Source organism: Leucoraja erinacea, chromosome 4, assembly GCF_028641065.1.
Source record: "Leucoraja erinacea ecotype New England chromosome 4, Leri_hhj_1, whole genome shotgun sequence".
Classification (NCBI taxonomy): domain Eukaryota; kingdom Metazoa; phylum Chordata; class Chondrichthyes; order Rajiformes; family Rajidae; genus Leucoraja; species Leucoraja erinaceus.
Window position 1 is genome coordinate 9710530 of NC_073380.1, and position 18721 is coordinate 9729250.

Below are 18721 nucleotides of genomic sequence, written 5' to 3' on the forward strand. Positions count from 1 at the left end.
CCAGTCGAGAGTTTGTTGCAGGTGAGGTGTAACTTCATGACAACATTTGAGAGAAGAATTTCAGTGATGATCTTTCTCTGTAAAAATTAGGCAGCAGGTTGGCAGCAACAGAGCTTTGTCCTGCCTCTCTGCTCTCCCAGCTCTCCCCCCTCCTCACTCAGTCTGAAGGTCCTGGCCAGAAACATCACCTATCCATGTTCTCCAGAGATGCTACCTGACCTGCTAAATCAATCTGAAGAAGGGTCTCGACCCGAAACGTTGCCTATTCCTTCGCTCCAAAGATGCTGCCTCACCCGCTGAGTTTCTCCAGCATATTTGTCTAACTGGTAAATTACTCCAGCACTTTGTGTATTTTGTGAGAAGGAAAGTATGATAATTACATTTTTTTATGTACAAGCACAAACAACTAATTCCCTATCCACAATTTTCAGTAGATCCTATATTATAATTGTTTGCCAATAGTTCAGGAGCCAATTACTAGTATCTAGAAAAGTAATAATAATTAATAATCAACATAATCAAAGACTTGGCCCACCCCAGTCATTCCATTTTCTCCCTGCTCCCATCTGGCAGAAGGTACTGAACCTTGAAAGCACGCACTGCCGGTCTCAGAAATGACTTCTTCCCTTCTACTATCAGGCTTCGAAACAGTCCTTCCCTTAGCTGGGGTTGTCAACTGCAAAAGCGAAATACGAGGTGCTTATCTTCCAATTTGCGTGTGGTCTTACACAGACAGTAGAGGAGGCCTAGGATAGATAGGTCAGTATTGGAGTGGGAAGGAGAGTTAAAATGCTTGGCAACCGGGAGATAGTTTTCAGAGTTGACAAAGCTTTTCCAGTCACCCCAAATTATTTTGGGTGGATCTTCCATCTTTCTCCCAACATCCCTCTCTTTCGCCAGTCACCTTTGATAAACCTTTTGGATTGGATTGGATTGGATTTAATTTTATTGTCATTGCACTTTTCAGTGCAACAAAATGGTTTAGCCTGCAGTCATAACATAGAATAATAACAAAATAAACACTCAACACAGTTTAAAGTCCCAAAGTCATTGTCTTGGAAAGGTATATTTTGTAAAATTGCAGCACATTGCTCATTGGTGTTTTCTGACGCATGATACCAAAACTTATGATAAATATATGCAAACATGAACAATGGCACAAATGCAGTTTTGCCAAATTTGTTCAGATTTTTAATTACCAGAAGGTGCTTAAAACCGGAAGTGGAAATAGAAAGATATGGACACATCAAAAGCCAATCAGGTGATTAGATTCCTTTTTTCACTCATAAGAAACTGTTTGATAATCAAAATATAAGAATAATATTAATCTGTATAATAAGACAACAATGTCGTATGCAAGCCTTCTATGCTTCCTTTATTGCAGAAAGAGCTATAACATTCATTGTTTACAGATTCTCATAAGCACATTTATTTTCTTGAAACAAGCCCATACAATTTTGGCCAAGTCTTCAATTTTTTTTAATTCCAAATGGCGCATGACATCATATAAAAATTACACAACATGAATAATTTCTATTTCATTGTTACAAACCAATACTTGCATTAAACATATATAGAGTCAAAAATGAAAACAATGCAAGAAAACAATATGGCACAAAGGTAAATCTACAAAGTTGAATGTTTTTCTTGCATAATTCAAACTGACTGTTGGTTCATAACAGCTAACCATAGTATAACAGAAATGTTCCTCAATGTTTTATTTTTAAATTCAGAACATTTTGTACTGAGGCGTCATGCAGTGTGTGTGCGCAGAGCAGGAAAGAAGCAGAAGTCTATTGTTTCAATGGAAAGTGATTGCAGTGCTAAGTAAGGTTTTGAGTAAAAAGATGCTTTTTGATTTCTGCTTGTCTCTTCTCTTTCACAATGAGCCACCATTTTGTGGTGAAAGCTGCTCCAATGATGCTGAGCACTGGTGTAACTAACTCATGTTATTGACACTAAAGATCAAGTTGATAGAGCAGCCAAGACATTATCTGAAGCCAGCATGCCGAGTATTTTTTAATTTCTAATGCTGCCTTTTAAATATAATTGCTGTCTAGTTACACCAAGGTGAAAATGAAAATACAATGTTCTGGTTACAGACTTGCTGACTTAATCAGTACAAATCCATTAAATCATGTTGATGACATTAAATTGCTTTTATTGATGATTGAAACTGTCAGTCAGATTGAAACTCATACAATTGGCCACTTTTCAGTTTTGTATGCATGCTTTAAATAATATCAATGCTCAAGACCCAAACAACTGAAACTGGACGGCTTCTAACCTTGTACTCCATCAACCTATACGGTCATAGGTAGCGAAACTGATTGATTGACTCTTCATTGATTTGGAAATGCCCAAACTAATAGAGACCAAATAGCCTGTAAACTCTGTACAATAACAAAGATCAAAAGCATTGCATAATTCCTTTCAGATCTTGTGCACAGACACACACCTATGTCAAGACCCAGGGCACCAAACTAATAAGAACTACTTGCTTTGGAAAATGTCCAAAATAGAAAATAATTATTGATGTGGAAGAACACCAATTTGTTGGCTTTTGACTTTAAATTGGATATTTTATTAATAACTATATGTTTACATAGGACTAACAAATGCAATGGCACCTTGACATAAGCATATTTCAGAAACTGTAACTCCCCATCAATTAGAAATCCAAACCGTCTTCAAGGTTTAGTTCCCCTTGCAGGTCTTGGTCATTTGCCGACTTCTGTACATTTGATGGCGTCTGCTCATTTGACGGCTTCTGTTCATTTGAAGGCGTTGGCCTACTTAGAGGAGAGAGTTTGCGTGCGTTAAAGTAGCAGGTAACTTGGCGAGGAACTTCAGCCAGTACACTTTGTGCAAGAGCTTCTTTGGCAGCCTGTGGACAGACAAACAGAAACTTAAGAATTGTTGGTCCTCTGATAGGGTGGCACCTTCAAAACAAATGATTCATTTTAATTAAATCCACATTTATTTACAGGGGCACACAAACGCCTGACATAGATCAGCCATAACCGAATGAATAGTGGAGTAAACTCCAGGCCAAATTGCCTAATTCTGCTCCTATGATTTAAACTTATGATTACATGGTGAAGACAACATTGGCATGCTGGCCTTAATCATTCAGGGCATTACAGGAGTTGTACAAGACTTTGGTGAGACCACACTAGGAGTATAGTGTTCAGTTTTAATCAAACTGCTGTCGGAAAGATGGCATTAAGCCGGAAAAACCACAGAGAAGATTACCAGGACTAGAGCACAAGAGGCCGAGGGATGATCTTACACATTGTGTGTATAACGCAGTGTTTCCACACCTCCATTTTTTTTTCCTGAAATAGAATTCCAAATTTCTTGGAATTTGATGGTATTTCCTGGCCCGATAAGCCTTCCCCAACTGCACATGTGCAACTGCTGCCCCAACTGTGCACGTGCGGATACCGGGCCCACTGCGCATGTGCATGGAGAAGGCATTTTCAATTGTGACGCGGCTGATGGGCCACCCCCAACTGCGCAGGTCGTGAATATACACACACATACTTTTTCTCCATAAATCATCCCGCGGGTTTGATTGGACCCCGTCGCGTCTCCCAACACGTGCGCAGTGTGCCCGGTATCCGCTCGTGTGCAGTTGGGGCAGAAGTCGCTCATGATCCGTTCAGGAAGGCTTAACGGGCCAGGAAATTTCCCGATATTATTTCATTTCCCTAAAATTACCCTGAAGACAACCCGAATTTCCCGAATTTCGGGTCATGTCTTTCAAAGTGGAAAAACTGGTGTAACGTTACCAGGGAATGTATAAGGCAAAAGCTTACTCTTTTTCTCAGGAAAAGGCACTCAAAAACTAGAGAACATCGTTTTAAGGCGAGAGTGGGAAGATTTAATAAGGAGTAATTTCACACGGTGGGTATATCGAACGAACTGCCAGTGAGCGTGGTTGAGGCAGGTAGAATATTTATAAGACATTTGGACAGATAGATGGATAGGAAAAAAATGTTTAGAAGGATATGGCCCTAATGCAGGCAAGTGGACTAGATTAGATGGTTAGGAAAGAACTGAAGATGCTGGTTTCAATCAAAGATAGACACAAAATGTTGGAGTAACTCAGCGGGACAAGCAGTATCTCTGGAGAGAAGGAATGGGTGATGTTTCGGGACGAGACCCTTCTTCAGACTGATGTCAGGGGAGTGGGTGGTACAGAAATAGAAAGTAGTTGAAGGCAGTAAAACAGGAAGGAGAACTGGGGAAGGAGAGGGGACGGAAAGCGAGGGGGCGGAAAGCGAGGGCTACTTGAAGTTAAAGAATTCAATGTTCAAGATTAGATGGACATTTCAACCAGCCAAGATGAGTTGGGCAGGAGGGCCTGCTTATGTGCGGTATTGCTACTCTGAATGTTATGTACAAGTACCAGATGACTCAAAAACCAAGGGAGACTTGTTTTAGGCCTTGAATGATGTGAGATTATGAAGTGAAACTAAGATCTGCAGATGTTGGTTGGTACCAAAGATGGACACAAAATGCAGGAATAACTCAGTGGGTCAGGCAGCAGCTCTGGAGTCCCGATCCAAGTCACCTATCCTTTTTCTCTAGAGATGTTACCTGACCTATCGAGTTATTCCAGCGCTTGGTGTGCAAGGGATGTATTGCAACTTAAATGTCACATAGATCACGGTGTTTGGAACTCGTAAAAGGATTGCAGTTCACCAGCATCAACAATGGTGAAGAAAAGAAGTCTTGCCCTGTGGAGCGGACTAAATATTTAAATTATTACTCTCCTGCACACCAGTTACTTCTTTGCCTCTTTGGCCTCAATATTTGAATACCAGCTTAACAGAAAATACTCACATTCTGGAATTTCCTATATGGCACAAACTGGACAATGTCTCGGACTGCTGCTTCTCCAGTCGGAGATCTCAGAACTCCGTCATCACCGTCCAGAAACTCCATGGCAGTGAAATCTGCCTCACCAACACCAACAATGATCAGAGATAATGGCAGCTTAGAAGCATTCACAATGGCATGTCTAGTTTCATCCAAGTCTGTTATCACTCCGTCTGTAATGATCAGCAAGATGTAATATTGCTGTTAAAAACAAAAAAAAAAATCACAAATTATACCAATGTCCAAGAGCTTCACCTTGGTGTTATATTTAAGTATTTATCACACTGTACATGGTTTCGAAAAATAAAAGGACACAGAGATACTCTGAAATCACGCACATGTTCTCCTCTGGATATGTGGCCTCACTGCAAGTGATGAAGCTCAAAAAGTGTATTGCCCAAGTATGGACAGCCACATGTTAAAATGGTGTTAAAAAACTCAGCGGGACAGGCAGCATCTCTGGAGTGAAGGAATTAGTGACGTTTCGGGTCTTCAGTCTGAGAGTCGGAGAGGGAAAAGCTCGAAGAGGGAGGGGAAGGGAAAGGCAGGACAAAGCACGGCAGGCAAAAGGTGAACAGACTGAAGAAAGGTTCCAGTCTGTAATATCACCTATTCCTTATCTCCAGAGATGCTGCCTATCTCCCGCTGAGTTATTCCATCATTTTGTGCCTATCTTCAATTTAAACCAGCATCTGCAGTTCCTTACTACGCATGTGTCACTTGTAACTTGACATGCTTGCCATAGAAATGGTTGGTGTTTCCCAAATGAATTTGGTAGTGGGATACATATCATACATCGCCTTGAAGTATTCAATATCAAACACTTTAATGACATCTACCCTGAAGCATGATAGAACATCCCCGACTCAATGAATGAAACCACAAGTTTCCAGAAACCACAAGTTTCCAGAAACCACAAGTCTCTAAACTAAACTAAAAACTAAACACAAAGGGTGAGAGTATTACAGACACATCACTAAAAGCCAACCAAGAATCCAAGGCTCAAAAATTCCAAGGCAATACATTTTACTTTAAAACACATCTAGAGTTTATGACATACCACTTAAATTTAGGTGAAAATCAGGTATCTATCTATTCGAAAATAACGAATAACTGCAAAGAATAACAATACCAGTTTTATATTATCCTAAGAGTCAATGTATTCAAGAGATGGCATCAGGAAAGTGGATTAAAACAAGTTGTAAGATAAAAAGTTCTGGTGCTAATAACCAAAGGTGGGACACGTGGTCAACATGGAACTTAATGCAAAAAGTAACGTGAGGAAATAATAGTTCTCAGTTGCAATCTCTTCATTTATTAAAAGGTTGCCTCTAAGAAGTGACTTGATGTCAATGTAAAATATGATATAATTGTATCGGGAATGAGTGATTGTTAAAATACCATGTTCAATTATTTGTCAACCAGCAAGTATATTTTCTGACTCTTATATTTGTGGTTCAATAATCAGTTTATCCAAATACAAATGCTGCTTTTATCTTGATGACTAGTTTATATCTTATCACACCATTATATATATTATTCCAATCAGGGAACTGTTATGCTTTATCCATATGCAAACATTACTGATATTCTGAAACTATCCAGGAGAATGCATCAACACTATATGTTTAGTTAATAAACACAGCATGAAAACAGGCTCATTGGACCACTGAGTCCATGCTGACCATCCATCGCCCAAATTACCACCATAGACTCCATCTACACTTCATGCTGCCTGGGAAAAGCAATAACATAGTCAAAGACTTGTCCCACTCCTCTCTTACCTGGCTTCTGAACGGACCTTCCATAAGTTAGGGTACAGTTTTGGTCTTCAAATTTGAGGAAGGACATTCTTGCTATTGAGGGAGTGCAGCGTAGGTTTACAAGGTTAATTCCCGGGATGGCGGGACTGTCATATGCTGAGAGAATGGAGCGGCTGGGCTTATATACTCTGGAATTTAGAATGTTGAGAGGGGATCGTATTGAAACATACAAGATTATTAAGGGTTTGGACATGCTAGAGGCAGGAAACATGTCCCCGGTGTTGGGGGAGTCCAGAACCAGGGGCCACAATTTAAGAATAAGGGGCAAGCCATTTAGAACGGAGACGAGGAAACACTTTTTCACACAGAGAGTTGTGAGTCTGTGGAATTCTCTGCCTCAGAGGGTGGTGGAGGCCGGTTCTCTGGATACTTTCAAGATAGCTAGATAGGGCCTTTAAAGATAGTGGAGGGGGATCAGGGGATATGGGGAGAAGGCGGGAACGGGGTACTGATTGTGGATGATCAGCCATGATCACATTGAATGGCAGTGCTGGCTCGAAGGGCTGAATGGTCTACTCCTGCACCTATTGTCTATTGGTACTGTCTGATTCACCTATACCCCATTGTAGACATTGGACTTTGTCCATGGAACTGATGGGCGACAATGCCGAGAACTATAGTCTGCCCTCCATAGCTTTCCTTTTGCTCTAATTATTGTATCCGAGTTTGACCTGACTGTATTGATATATGATATATCTGATCTATTTGGATAGCATGCAAAAACAAAACTTTTCACTGTAGTTCGGTGCAGGTGACAACAATAAAATTAAAATGTCACAATTTTGACATCAGAATCATTTAACTGGAAAATACCATAGCAGCTATCAGTCATCACACATACATCAATATGCTACTGTTTTTCCAACTTTCTCCATTACAATCAAGGGAAATGAACTGACACGAATTCCAGTTCACCCAACCCCAGCAGCTGGATCCAATGTAAAATAGAGCAAAAGTTTCAACTGCATAGCCTCTATGGTTAGGAATTTTATTTTTTCTCTAATGTAGTTTGGCACGTCCCCAACAACTCTCACCAACTTCTACAGATGCGCCATAGAAAGTATTTTATCGGGATGCATCACAGCTTGGTTTGGGAACAGCTCCATCCAAGAACATAAGAAGGAGACTGAATAAGACTGAGGAAAGACATTCGTGCTATAGAGGGAGTGCAGAGAAGGTTCACCAGACTGATTCCTGGGATGTCAGGGCTTTCATATGAAGAAAGACTTGTACTAGCTAGAATTTAGAAGATTGAGGGGGGATCTTATAGAAACGTACAAAATTCTTAAGGGGTTGGACAGGCTAGATGCAGGAAGATTATTCCCGATGTTGGGGAAGTCCAGGACAAGGGGTCACAGTTTAAGGATAAAGGGGAAATCCTTTAGGACCGAGATGAGAAGAACTTTTTTCACACAGAGAGTGGTGAATCTCTGGAACTCTCTGCCACAGAGAGTAGTTGAGGCCAGTTCATTGGCTATATTTCAGAGGGAGTTAGATGTGGCCCTTGTGGCTGAAGGGATCAGGGGGTATGGAGAGAAGGCAGGTACAGGATACTGAGTTGGATGATCAGCCATGATCACATTGAATGGCGGTGCGGGCTCAAAGGGCCAAATGGTCTACTCCTGCACCTATTTTCTATGTTTCCATGTTTCTAAAAGAAATTGCAGAGAATTGTGGACGCAGCTCAGACCATCACACAAACCAACCTCTCTTCTATTGACTCCGTTTATACCTCACTTTGCCTCAGCAAGGCCAGCAACATAATCAAGATCGAGTCACACGCTGGCCATTCCCTCTTCTCCCCTCTCCCATCGGGCAACAAGTATAGAAGTGTGAAAACGCAAACCTCCACATTCAGGGACAGTTTCTTCCCAGCTGTTATCAGGCAACTGAACCATCCTACCCCAACTAGAGTGCACTATCTACTATCTACCTTATTGGAGACCCTCGGACAATCCTTGATCGAACTTTACGGGCTTTATCTTGCACTAAACATTATTCACATATTCCCTTTATCATGTATCTATACACTGTAAATGGCTCGATTGCAATCATGTATTGTCTTTCCGCTGACTGGTTAGCACGCGACAAAAGCTTTTCACTGTGCCTTGGTACACGTGACAATAAACTAAACTATCTTATAACCATATAACAATTGCAGCACGGAAACAGGCCATCTCGGCCCTACAAGTCCGTGCCGAACAATTATTCTCCCCTAGTCCCATCTACCCGCACTCAGACCATAACCCTCCATTCCCTTCCCATCCATATACCTATCCAATTTATTTTTAAATGATAAAATTGAACCTGCCTCCACCTCTTCCACTGGAAGCTCATTCCACACAGCTACCACTCTTTGAGTAAAGAAGTTCCCCCTCATGTTACCCCTAAACTTCTGTCCCTTAATTCTGAAGTCATGTCCTCTTGTTTGAATCTTCCCTACTCTCAATGGGAAAAGCTTGTCCACGTCAACTCTGTCTATCCCTCTCATCATTTTAAAGACCTCTATCAAGTCCCCCTTAACCTTCTGCGCTCCAGAGACTAAAGACCTAACTTATTCAACCTTTCTCTGAAACTTAGTTGCTGAAACCCAGGCAACATTCTAGTAAATCTCCTCTGCACTCTCTCTATTTTGTTGACATCCTTCCTATAATTGGGCAACCAAAATTGTACACCATACTCCAGAATTGGTCTCACCAATGCCTTGTACAATTTTATCATTACATCCCAACTTCTATACGCAAGACTCTGATTTATAAAGGCTAGCATACCAAAAGCTTTCTTTACCACCCTATCTACATGAGATTCCACCTTCAGGGAACTATGCACAGTTATTCCTAGATCCCTCTGTTCAACTGCATTCCTCAATTCGCTACCATTTACCATGTACGTCCTATTTTGATTTGTCCTGCCAAGATGTAGCACCTCACACTTATCAGCATTAAACTCCATCTGCCATCTTTCAGCCCATTCTTCCAAATGGCCTAAATCTCTCTATAGACTTTGGAAATCTACTTCATTATCCACAACACCACCTATCTTAGTATCATCTGCATACTTACTAATCCAATTTACCACACCTTCATCCAGATCATTGATGTACATGACAAACAACAGTGGACCCAACACAGATCCCCGAGGCACCCCACTAGTCACCTGCCTCCAACCTGACAAACAGCCATCCACCATTACTCTCTGGCGTCTCCCATTCAGCCACTGTTGAATCCATCTTGCTACTCCTGCATTTATACCCAACAGTTGAACCTTCTTAACCAACCTTCCACGAGGAGCCTTGTCAAAGGCCTTACCAAAGTCCATATAGACAACATCCACTGCTTTACCCTCATCAATTTCCCTAGTAACCTCTTCAAAAAATTCAAGAAGATTAGTCAAACATGACCTTCCAGGCACAAATCCATGTTGACTGTTCCTAATCAGACCCTGTTTATCCAGATGATTATATATATTATCTCTAAGTATCTTTTCCATTAATTTGCCCACCACTGAAGTTAAACTAACAGGCCTATAATTGCTAGGTTTACTCTTAGAACCCTTTTTAAACAATGGAACAACATGCGCAGTACGCCGATCCTCGGGCACTATTCCCGTTTCTAATGACATTTGCAATATTTCTGTCATAGCCCCTGCTATTTCTACACTAACTTCTCTCAATGTCCTAGGGAATATCCTGTCAGGATCTGGAGATTTATCCACTTTTATATTTTTCAAAAGTGTCAGTACTTCTTTTTCTTTGAATCTCATAGTATCCATAGCTACTCTACTTGTTTCCCTTACCTCACATAATTCAATATCCTTCTCCTTGGTGAATACCGAAGAAAATAAATTGTTCAATATCTCCCCCATCTCTTTTGGCTCTGCAGATAGCTGTCCACTCCGTCTCTCCAATGGACCAATTTTATCCCTCGTTATCCTTTTGCTATTAATGTAGCTGTAGAAACCCTTTGGATTTACTTTCACCTTACTTGCCAAAGCAACCTCATATCTTCTTTTAGTTTTTCTAATTTCTTTCTTAAGATTCTTTTTACATTCTTTATACTCCTCAAGCACCTCATTCACTCCATGCTGCCTATAATTATTGTAGATCTCTCTCTTTTCCCGAACCAAGTGTCCAATTTCCCTTGAAAACCATGGCTCTTTCCAATTTTTACTATTTCCTTTCAGCCGAACAGGGACTTAAAGATTCTTAAAATTTCCCCTTTAAATGTCCTCCATTTCTCTTCTACATCCTTCCCATAAAACAAAATGGTCCAATTCACTCCTTTTAAATCCTTTCGCATCTCATCAAAGTTAGCCTTTCTCCAATCAAAAATCTCAACCCTAGGTCCAGTTCTGACCCTCTCCATAATTATATTGAAACTAATGGTATTGTGATCACTGGACCCTAAGTGTTCCCCAACGCATACCTCCATCACCTGACCCGTCTCATTTCCTAACAGGAGGTCCAGCACTGCCCCTTCTCTAGTAGGTGCCTCAATGTATTGCTGCAAAAAACTATCCTACAAATATTTTACAAACTCCAAACCATCCAGCCCATTTACAGAATGTGTTTCCCATTCTATGTGTGGAAAATCTTCAAATATGATGATGTGCAAGGTTTCAGCCTACATTTCATGTTCACGAAGGTCAATTAAGAATTGTGGGTTTTATTTCCTTGCATATTTTATGCAAGAATATTTAAGTGTGATTATCTGTTCAGCCAACTTGATATTAAACCCATCATACGGCAGGAATCTGTCAGTAGCATATATTGGAAAAGAATCTCCATTGGAATCTTTGTGGGAAGTGCTAAGTATTGCTGCTTCATTGGCAAATGTTATTTGAGATCCTTTCTCTTTGTTTAGTTTAAGTGTTAAGGGCCCGTCCCACTTACGTGTCCTTGGCACGCAAATTACTCGATCTTGTCATCGCGTTGATGCGAACGGCATCGTATGGCCGCGCGGGGCCGGTCCCACTGAGAAGCGTGGAGGGTATGGAGTTGTGCGCAGTATCGCGCGGCGCTCCGAAATTTTGTAGCGAACAAAATCTTTGCGCGCCAACGGCCTGTCGCGTAACTGACGGCCAAAGTGGGACAGGCCCAAGACCCAAGCGCGACGCAACGTCTCACCTCCAACAGCAGCAGAAGCAGGCAAACGATCGCCAAACTCGGCCTGGGGCTCACGGCCGTTGCGGTCCTAATCTGCCCCCACTTCTACTCCCAGAGCGGGGCCAAGAAAATTGAAGATAGACACAAAATGCTGGAGTAACTCAGGCAGCATCTCTGGAGAGAAGCAATGGGTGACGTTTCGGGTCAAGACCCTTCTTTCAGACTGAAGAAGAGTCTCGACACAAAACGTCACTCATTCCTTCTCTCCAGAGATGCTGCCGGTCCCGCTGAGTTACTCCAGCATTGTGTGTCCATCTTCAAATGACGTCACTCGCTCCAGACGGTTGTACGAACGCATGAAATTATCCGCGACCTTCACGGGACCGTCGCGTGACCACGAGGTCGCGTAATTAGCGTGCCAAGGACACGCAAGTGCAACAGGGGCTTTAGTTTATTGTAAAGTGCCTAATTAGTACATTTAATTATTTCAGTGGCTGTGGATGGAGAGAGTATTCCGAGACACTGCGTTTAGATAGCATGGAAACAGACCCTTCAGTCCACTTAGTCCATCGATCACCTGGTCACACTAGTTTCATGTTTTCCCACTTTCTCATACATTGCCTGCACACTAGCAGCAATTTACAAGATCCAATCAACCTAGAAACCCACTTCTTTGGGATGTGGGCAAAAGCCACAGCCAGCAGAGGAAACCCACGCAGTCACAGATAGAACGTGCAAACTCCACATGATCAGCATGCAAGGTCAGGATGAAACCAGGCTGAAAGGCAGTGTGCCACCCAATCATCAGTGAAATCGTGCAAACACACACACACACACACACACACACACACACACACACACACACACACACACACACACACACACACACACACACACACACACACACACCACACACACACACGAGAATCTTTCAGGTAAAGTAATATTATTAATAAAACAATCATTACAAATACTGCATACAAATTAAATCTTTTTACAACTTTCCCAAAATTATTACAGGAATATCCACATGTAATTCCAAGAAAAACAAACTGACAAATCAGGATACAAAGTTCTGCAGATGCTCCTTTATTTTAAAAAAAAGTCAAAGTCCTTGAGTAACTCAGTGGATCAAGCAGCACTTCTGGAGAATATGGAAAGGTGACGTTTTGGTTCAGGACCCTTCTTCAGACTGAAGAAGGGACCCGGCCCTAAACATTACCTATTAATGGTCTCCAGAGATCCACGTCTAATCTCTGGAAAACATGGAATGTCACCATTCCATGTTCTCCAGATGGGCTGCTTGGTTCACAGAGTTTCTCCAGCACTTTGTGTCCTTTTTTCCCCCACAATCACATCTGGGCACAGAAGTTTGCAGAAGCAATTAATACCTTCCTGCTAGCGTATTATAAAATTAAAAAATATCTGCAGATACACAAAGGCCTCTTCTTGTAGCTAAATAATCCTGCATGTGCAAAATTGACAGAACAAAACGTTAACTCGCCCTGTCCCCCACGCCATGCACAGACGTTTTCCAGCATTGCAGTTTTACTGCACATCTCCGATACCTGCAATGTTTTTGCTGAACTCACCGATGCAGTTGGCTGTTGTGCTGCTGTAGCTGCAAATTTTGCAACGTGGTTTATAATGGGGGAAAAATTTGTTGGTCCATAAAGTCGAATTTGAGGAAGACACTTACGATAGGTGTCCACAATCCCTTGTACTCCTAACATGGAAATTGGAGAAAGTTAGTTACTGGATGACAATCTACCATGGTTACATTTTTAAGCGCAAGACATTTTACTTATATTCACTACGTAAAAGCTGTTTCTGCGGCCAAGTCAATATTCTCCATAAGATAGATACAAAAAGCTGGAGTTAGTCAGCGGGACAAGCAGCATCTCTAAAGAGAAGGAATGGATTTTGGTTCGAGGTCGACTCAAAACGTCATCCATTCCTTCTCTCCAGCGATGCTGCCTGTCCCGCAGACTTACTCCAGCTCTTTGTATCTATCTTCGGTTTAAACCAGCATCTGCAGTTCCTTCCTACACAATATTCTCCATAAATTTGAAATGCGACTTTATCTGCAAAATTTCTATTACTGATGTGCAAGACAAATTTTGATCAGTAATATTAACAAACAAAATATTTACGGAGTGTTTGATGGCTCTGGATCTGTAACGCTGGTGTTTAGAAGAATAAGTGGAGATCTCATTGAAACCTTCCAAATAATGAAAGGCCGATATAAAGTGGTCGTGGATAGGATGTTTCCAGTAGTGGAGGAGTCTAGGACCAGAGGGCACAACCTCAGAATAAAAATACGTACCTTTAGAATGGAGATGAGGAGGAATTTCTTTAGCCAGAGTGTGGTGAATTTGTGGAATTCATCGCCACAGATGGTGGCGGAGGCCAAGACATTGGGTATATTTAAAGCAGAGTTCAAGATTAGTAAGGACTCAAAGATGATAGAGAGAAGGCAGGACAATGGGATTGAGATACAAATAATAGATCAGCCATGATCGAATGGCGGAGCAGACTCGATGGGCTGAAAGGCCCAATTCTGCTTCTATATCTTACGGTCAATAGTCTACCATGTTACAATGCTTTCCGAAAAGACATTGCTAAAAAATATTTTACATATTTAACAATAAGGCAATTATCTGTAATGCTTTGAGTCTTTTGGGTTATATTATATTCTTAAATAGTCTTAAATTATAATGTTTAATCCAAAAAGATAAGCTCTTAGGGGATCTTTTACTTTGAAATAATAGAGGAGACCTGAACATTGTAGTACGTGCAAAGTGCACACACAAAGCTAAAGTATTGTATTATGCATCAGGTGGTTTCTGAGAATCATAATATAATTTATACAACAAATGCTGAATCATAAATTATAAATTAATACCTTCTGGGGATCAAATTATTATAACATTTTTGAAGATATGAGACTCGTCTTGGCAGGAAAATCAGAGCAATTTTTAAAGATATGGTCTCCTTTTATTGATTCATTACAAGTATAGTATAGTGCGACACAACTCTGGAATTAAACCAATTCACGAACAGGGTGATGGGTGTGGTGAGAAACGAAGCAGGTATTGTAGATGACTAGTGCATGTACCTTTAACATAGTGACCTCACCACTACTAACCACTCCCCTTATTAGATGTATAATTGCAACCTCCCCACCCATAGTTCTCTCTCTCTAGCTCCGGTGACAGACCATGTACAGCTAGAACAGCAATGCTTGTGAACTATCAATAAACTATTAGTAAAGACACGATGTGTTGGTGAGACTTCTTTACAGGTATATCAACACATAAGGGTCTCTTTTTTTATTTTTCTTTATTATTTTTTGTTTTTGTCTTCTTTCTCTTCTATAGGCTTTTACTCGTTCACTCCTGGACTGCACTATCTGCTAGCCTAGGGGTTTACACATCTCTTTTTCGCTCTTTCTCTCTTGTTCTATTTTTCTCTTGTTAAATTAAAAATAGAAGATGTACATTAAATGCATTTTGTCATATGCCGCGGTCTATACTACTGTACACTGCTTCTAATAAAAATACAAATAATTATATTTTTTTAATACATAAATTAAAATATTATAATATTTTGCTCTTGAGCATTGGCTGTGGGTTTATTCATGAAAAGATCAGAGAGAAATTGGATATCAGGCACCAACCTAGGATTAATGATAGAATATGAGCCAGGAGGTGTGACTTCATGGCCCAACCCAAGAACTTGTACGCACAATCTCAGCATATACTTCACCTGTGCAGTGAACGTGGTACAGGACAGGTTGTGCTCATTAGAAAGAGGACCATGAAGCTCAGAGCCAAAATTAGAGATTAAAATAAATTACAAAAAGCCTACAAATAGGCTGTTTAGGTGGTTAATGGTGCACAAAAACACAGTTGGTTGCATTGAGCAGTTTGTATGCACTTGTAAATCGAATGTATTAAAATATAAAGACCTGGCGGGAGTGAATATGGAATGGATGTTTCCACTAGTATGAGAGTCTAGAACTAAAGGGCACAGCCTCAGAATAAAAGGACATACCTTTAGAAAAGAGATGAGGAGGAATTCCTTTAGACAGAGGGTGGTGAATCTGTGGAATTCATTGCAGCAAACAGCTGTGGAGGCCACGTCAATGGATATTTTTAAAGGTGGAGATTGATAGATTTTTGATTAGTACGGGTGTCAGGGGTTATGGGGTGAAGGCTGGAGAATGGGGTTAAGAGGGAAAAATAGATCAGCCATGATTGAACGGTGCAGTAGGCAAGAAGTGCTGAATTGCCTAATTCTGCTCCTAGAACATATGAACTTATAATGCAATCTAATTCATGCCCAAGATGGAGGTTAAAGTGTACATGTTTTCAGACATGGAAGGGAATTTCTAGAATAGCATAGGATAATCCCCTTTCAGGATATTCACAAAAAAAAAACAGATAGAAAACTGAAGAGGAAAAGCTCTGAAAGCAATTTCTCTTCAAAAATGCTTATTTTCTACTCCTGTTTTTTACTGGGGACATTATGTTTACAACACAGTGCCCTGGAGCTCACTAAATGAATGAGGTTTGTTTCTCGCCAATTAAAATGACTTTAAGATACAAACATGAAACGTCCAAATTTGCAGACTTTCTTATCTACATAGCACATAGGATCCATACCACACATCTTGGACAAATTCTCCTTCAAATGTAAACTTACATTTAAGCAATAAGGAGATTCATTGCATGGGCCTCTGCTTTACACCCAAGTGTGGGTACTTTAGTTTAATTTAGTGATACAGCACGGAAACAGGCCCATCGGCCCACCAGGTCCATGCCAATCAGTGATCCCCACATTTTAATACTATCCTACACACACCAAGGCCAATTTTTACATTTACCAAGCCAATCACTTCAATACCTGAAAGTCTTTGGAGTGTGGGAGGAAACCGAAGATCTCAGAGAAACCCCACACAGGTCACGGGGAGAACATACAAACTCCGCACAGATGGCACCCGTAGTCGGGATCGAACCCGGGTCTCTGGCGCTGCAAGCACTGTAAGGCAGCAACTCTACCGCTGGCCCTTTTACTTATTATTTATTTTTCTGAATTATTGCATTTGAATTTTAATTAATACCATTTAATAATCCAAAAGTCTGGATGGTCATACCCAGAGATCTATTTTGCAGCCATAAATATATACAAAACTTAAAAACAAAAGAAACAAACTAACAAAAATTAGTTTTTTTTAATTAATGGTTCTTTTTTTTTTTAATTTAGAGGTTGGAGGTTAAAAGGAGTCATTTCCAAATTAGTTCTGCAGTCATAAAATCTCTGCATATTACTTGTGGCATATGATTCTGTTAGATAGTTTTTCCTACCCTTCCCACCTTAAAATGCTGTTGAGAGAGAAAAATCCCATAGGAATGCATCTCAACTTATAACATGGGATTGAATGGTGAATCAAGGGTTAGTGTTACAGAAAGCTATGGTACAACAGTTGTGTTCCTAGAAAACTGTCAGTATCATGATTGTCTGTAATACAACCCCTTTTCCCTCCATTTAATCTCTGTTACAAGTATCATACAGGAAGCTTTCCTCTCAACAGCTCTGTTGCCATCAGTGTGCTGTCAGCAGGCAAGGGAATACTGATTGTATTGTAGGCAGATGAGGAAGTTTTGTTTAACATGAACGAGAAGTAGATGTTGCATTGTTTCTTTATTACCATTACACAAGTATGAAAGGAAGGGGCTGCCTTGTCAGTTTCGAAAGTAAACCTTTTTATGTCCTGCTGCAATGAACCTGCAGCCATTATTCTCAGTTATCTAGTTCAATACTCTGTATAACAGAGTATTTTTTAAACCCTGTGCAGATCAGTGTGGCTCATGTTACGAGTCATACTTTGTAGTTAAGCCCACTAGTTTGACCGAAAGCATCTCAGCTGTTTCTCCCTCACTTTTGGAGTTACGTGCTAAGATGAGGTTACCTATGCTATAACGTTAATAAAGTATTTGGATCTTAACTACTGTGTGTGACTCAAGTTATTCCAACAGCAGAAGCTCAACACCCTTTCACAAATCCCATATGATCACACTTTTATTCCGTAGCTCAAATTTTTTTTGGTAGTTATTTACTAATTTTGCCAGGGCAAAATTATCACTACCTGAACGGAGATTCAGAAGAAATAATAATTAGAATAAAAACCGACAGGACAAAAATGTCTAATTATGTTAAATGATGAACAAGTTTATTATGCATTCCCCAAAATTTATTATTTCCAACCCAATATCATACATTTTATAGAATTCCATACCTGAACAGAATGGGTTGGCAGAATTGAAATTAATTGGAAATTCATGCGATACCTGAAAAAGGAAAATAAATATCATATAATGCTGTTTGAATATCAATAAAGTAAAATAATGAATCACAAAATTATCTGCATTTACCTGCCAGTTTGGCGGTATTTGTGCACCAAATCCTAACACTGGAAACATCTTGTCTCTGTAATTAAATATTTGGCATCATTTGAATCAAACGTACATTCATCAAGATCCACAGAAAATATATCATATTCTAATTCAGATTTGTTCGCACGTGAGCTTCGTCATCATCATTCTGTAAACGGCACAAACGATCTAGAGTCAGAGTGATACAGTGTGGAAACAGGCCCGTCGGCCAAAATCGCCCACACCAGCCAACAAAGTCCCAGCTACCCTTGCCTGCGTTTGGTCCATATCCCTCCAAACCTGTCCTATCCAGGTACCTGTCCAACTGTTTCTTAAACATTGGGATAATCCCAGCCTCAACTATCTCCTCTGGCAGCTTGTCCCATACACCCACCCACTGTGTGAAAAATTGACCCCTCTGATTCCTATTAAATCTTTTCCCCTTCACTTTGAACCTATGACCTCTGGTC

The 18721-nt window shown here is 40.5% G+C and overlaps 1 protein-coding gene across 2 annotated transcripts in view; it reads right to left on the reverse strand.

Moving 5' to 3' along the window:
• Window positions 1-1349: 1349 nt before the first annotated feature.
• Window positions 1350-18721, reverse strand: part of LOC129696141 (copine-3-like) — a 52801-nt gene continuing 35429 nt past the window's right edge. For both annotated transcript variants that reach the window (XM_055633651.1, XM_055633650.1), the window contains exons 12-16: window positions 18252-18306; window positions 18116-18167; window positions 13407-13540; window positions 4852-5088; window positions 1350-2887 (exon numbers count right to left, since the gene is read on the reverse strand). In XM_055633651.1, coding sequence (XP_055489626.1) covers window positions 2672-2887; window positions 4852-5088; window positions 13407-13540; window positions 18116-18167; window positions 18252-18306 — 694 coding nt within the window. In that variant the 3' untranslated portion in view covers window positions 1350-2671. The remainder of the gene's footprint in view (window positions 2888-4851; window positions 5089-13406; window positions 13541-18115; window positions 18168-18251; window positions 18307-18721) is intronic.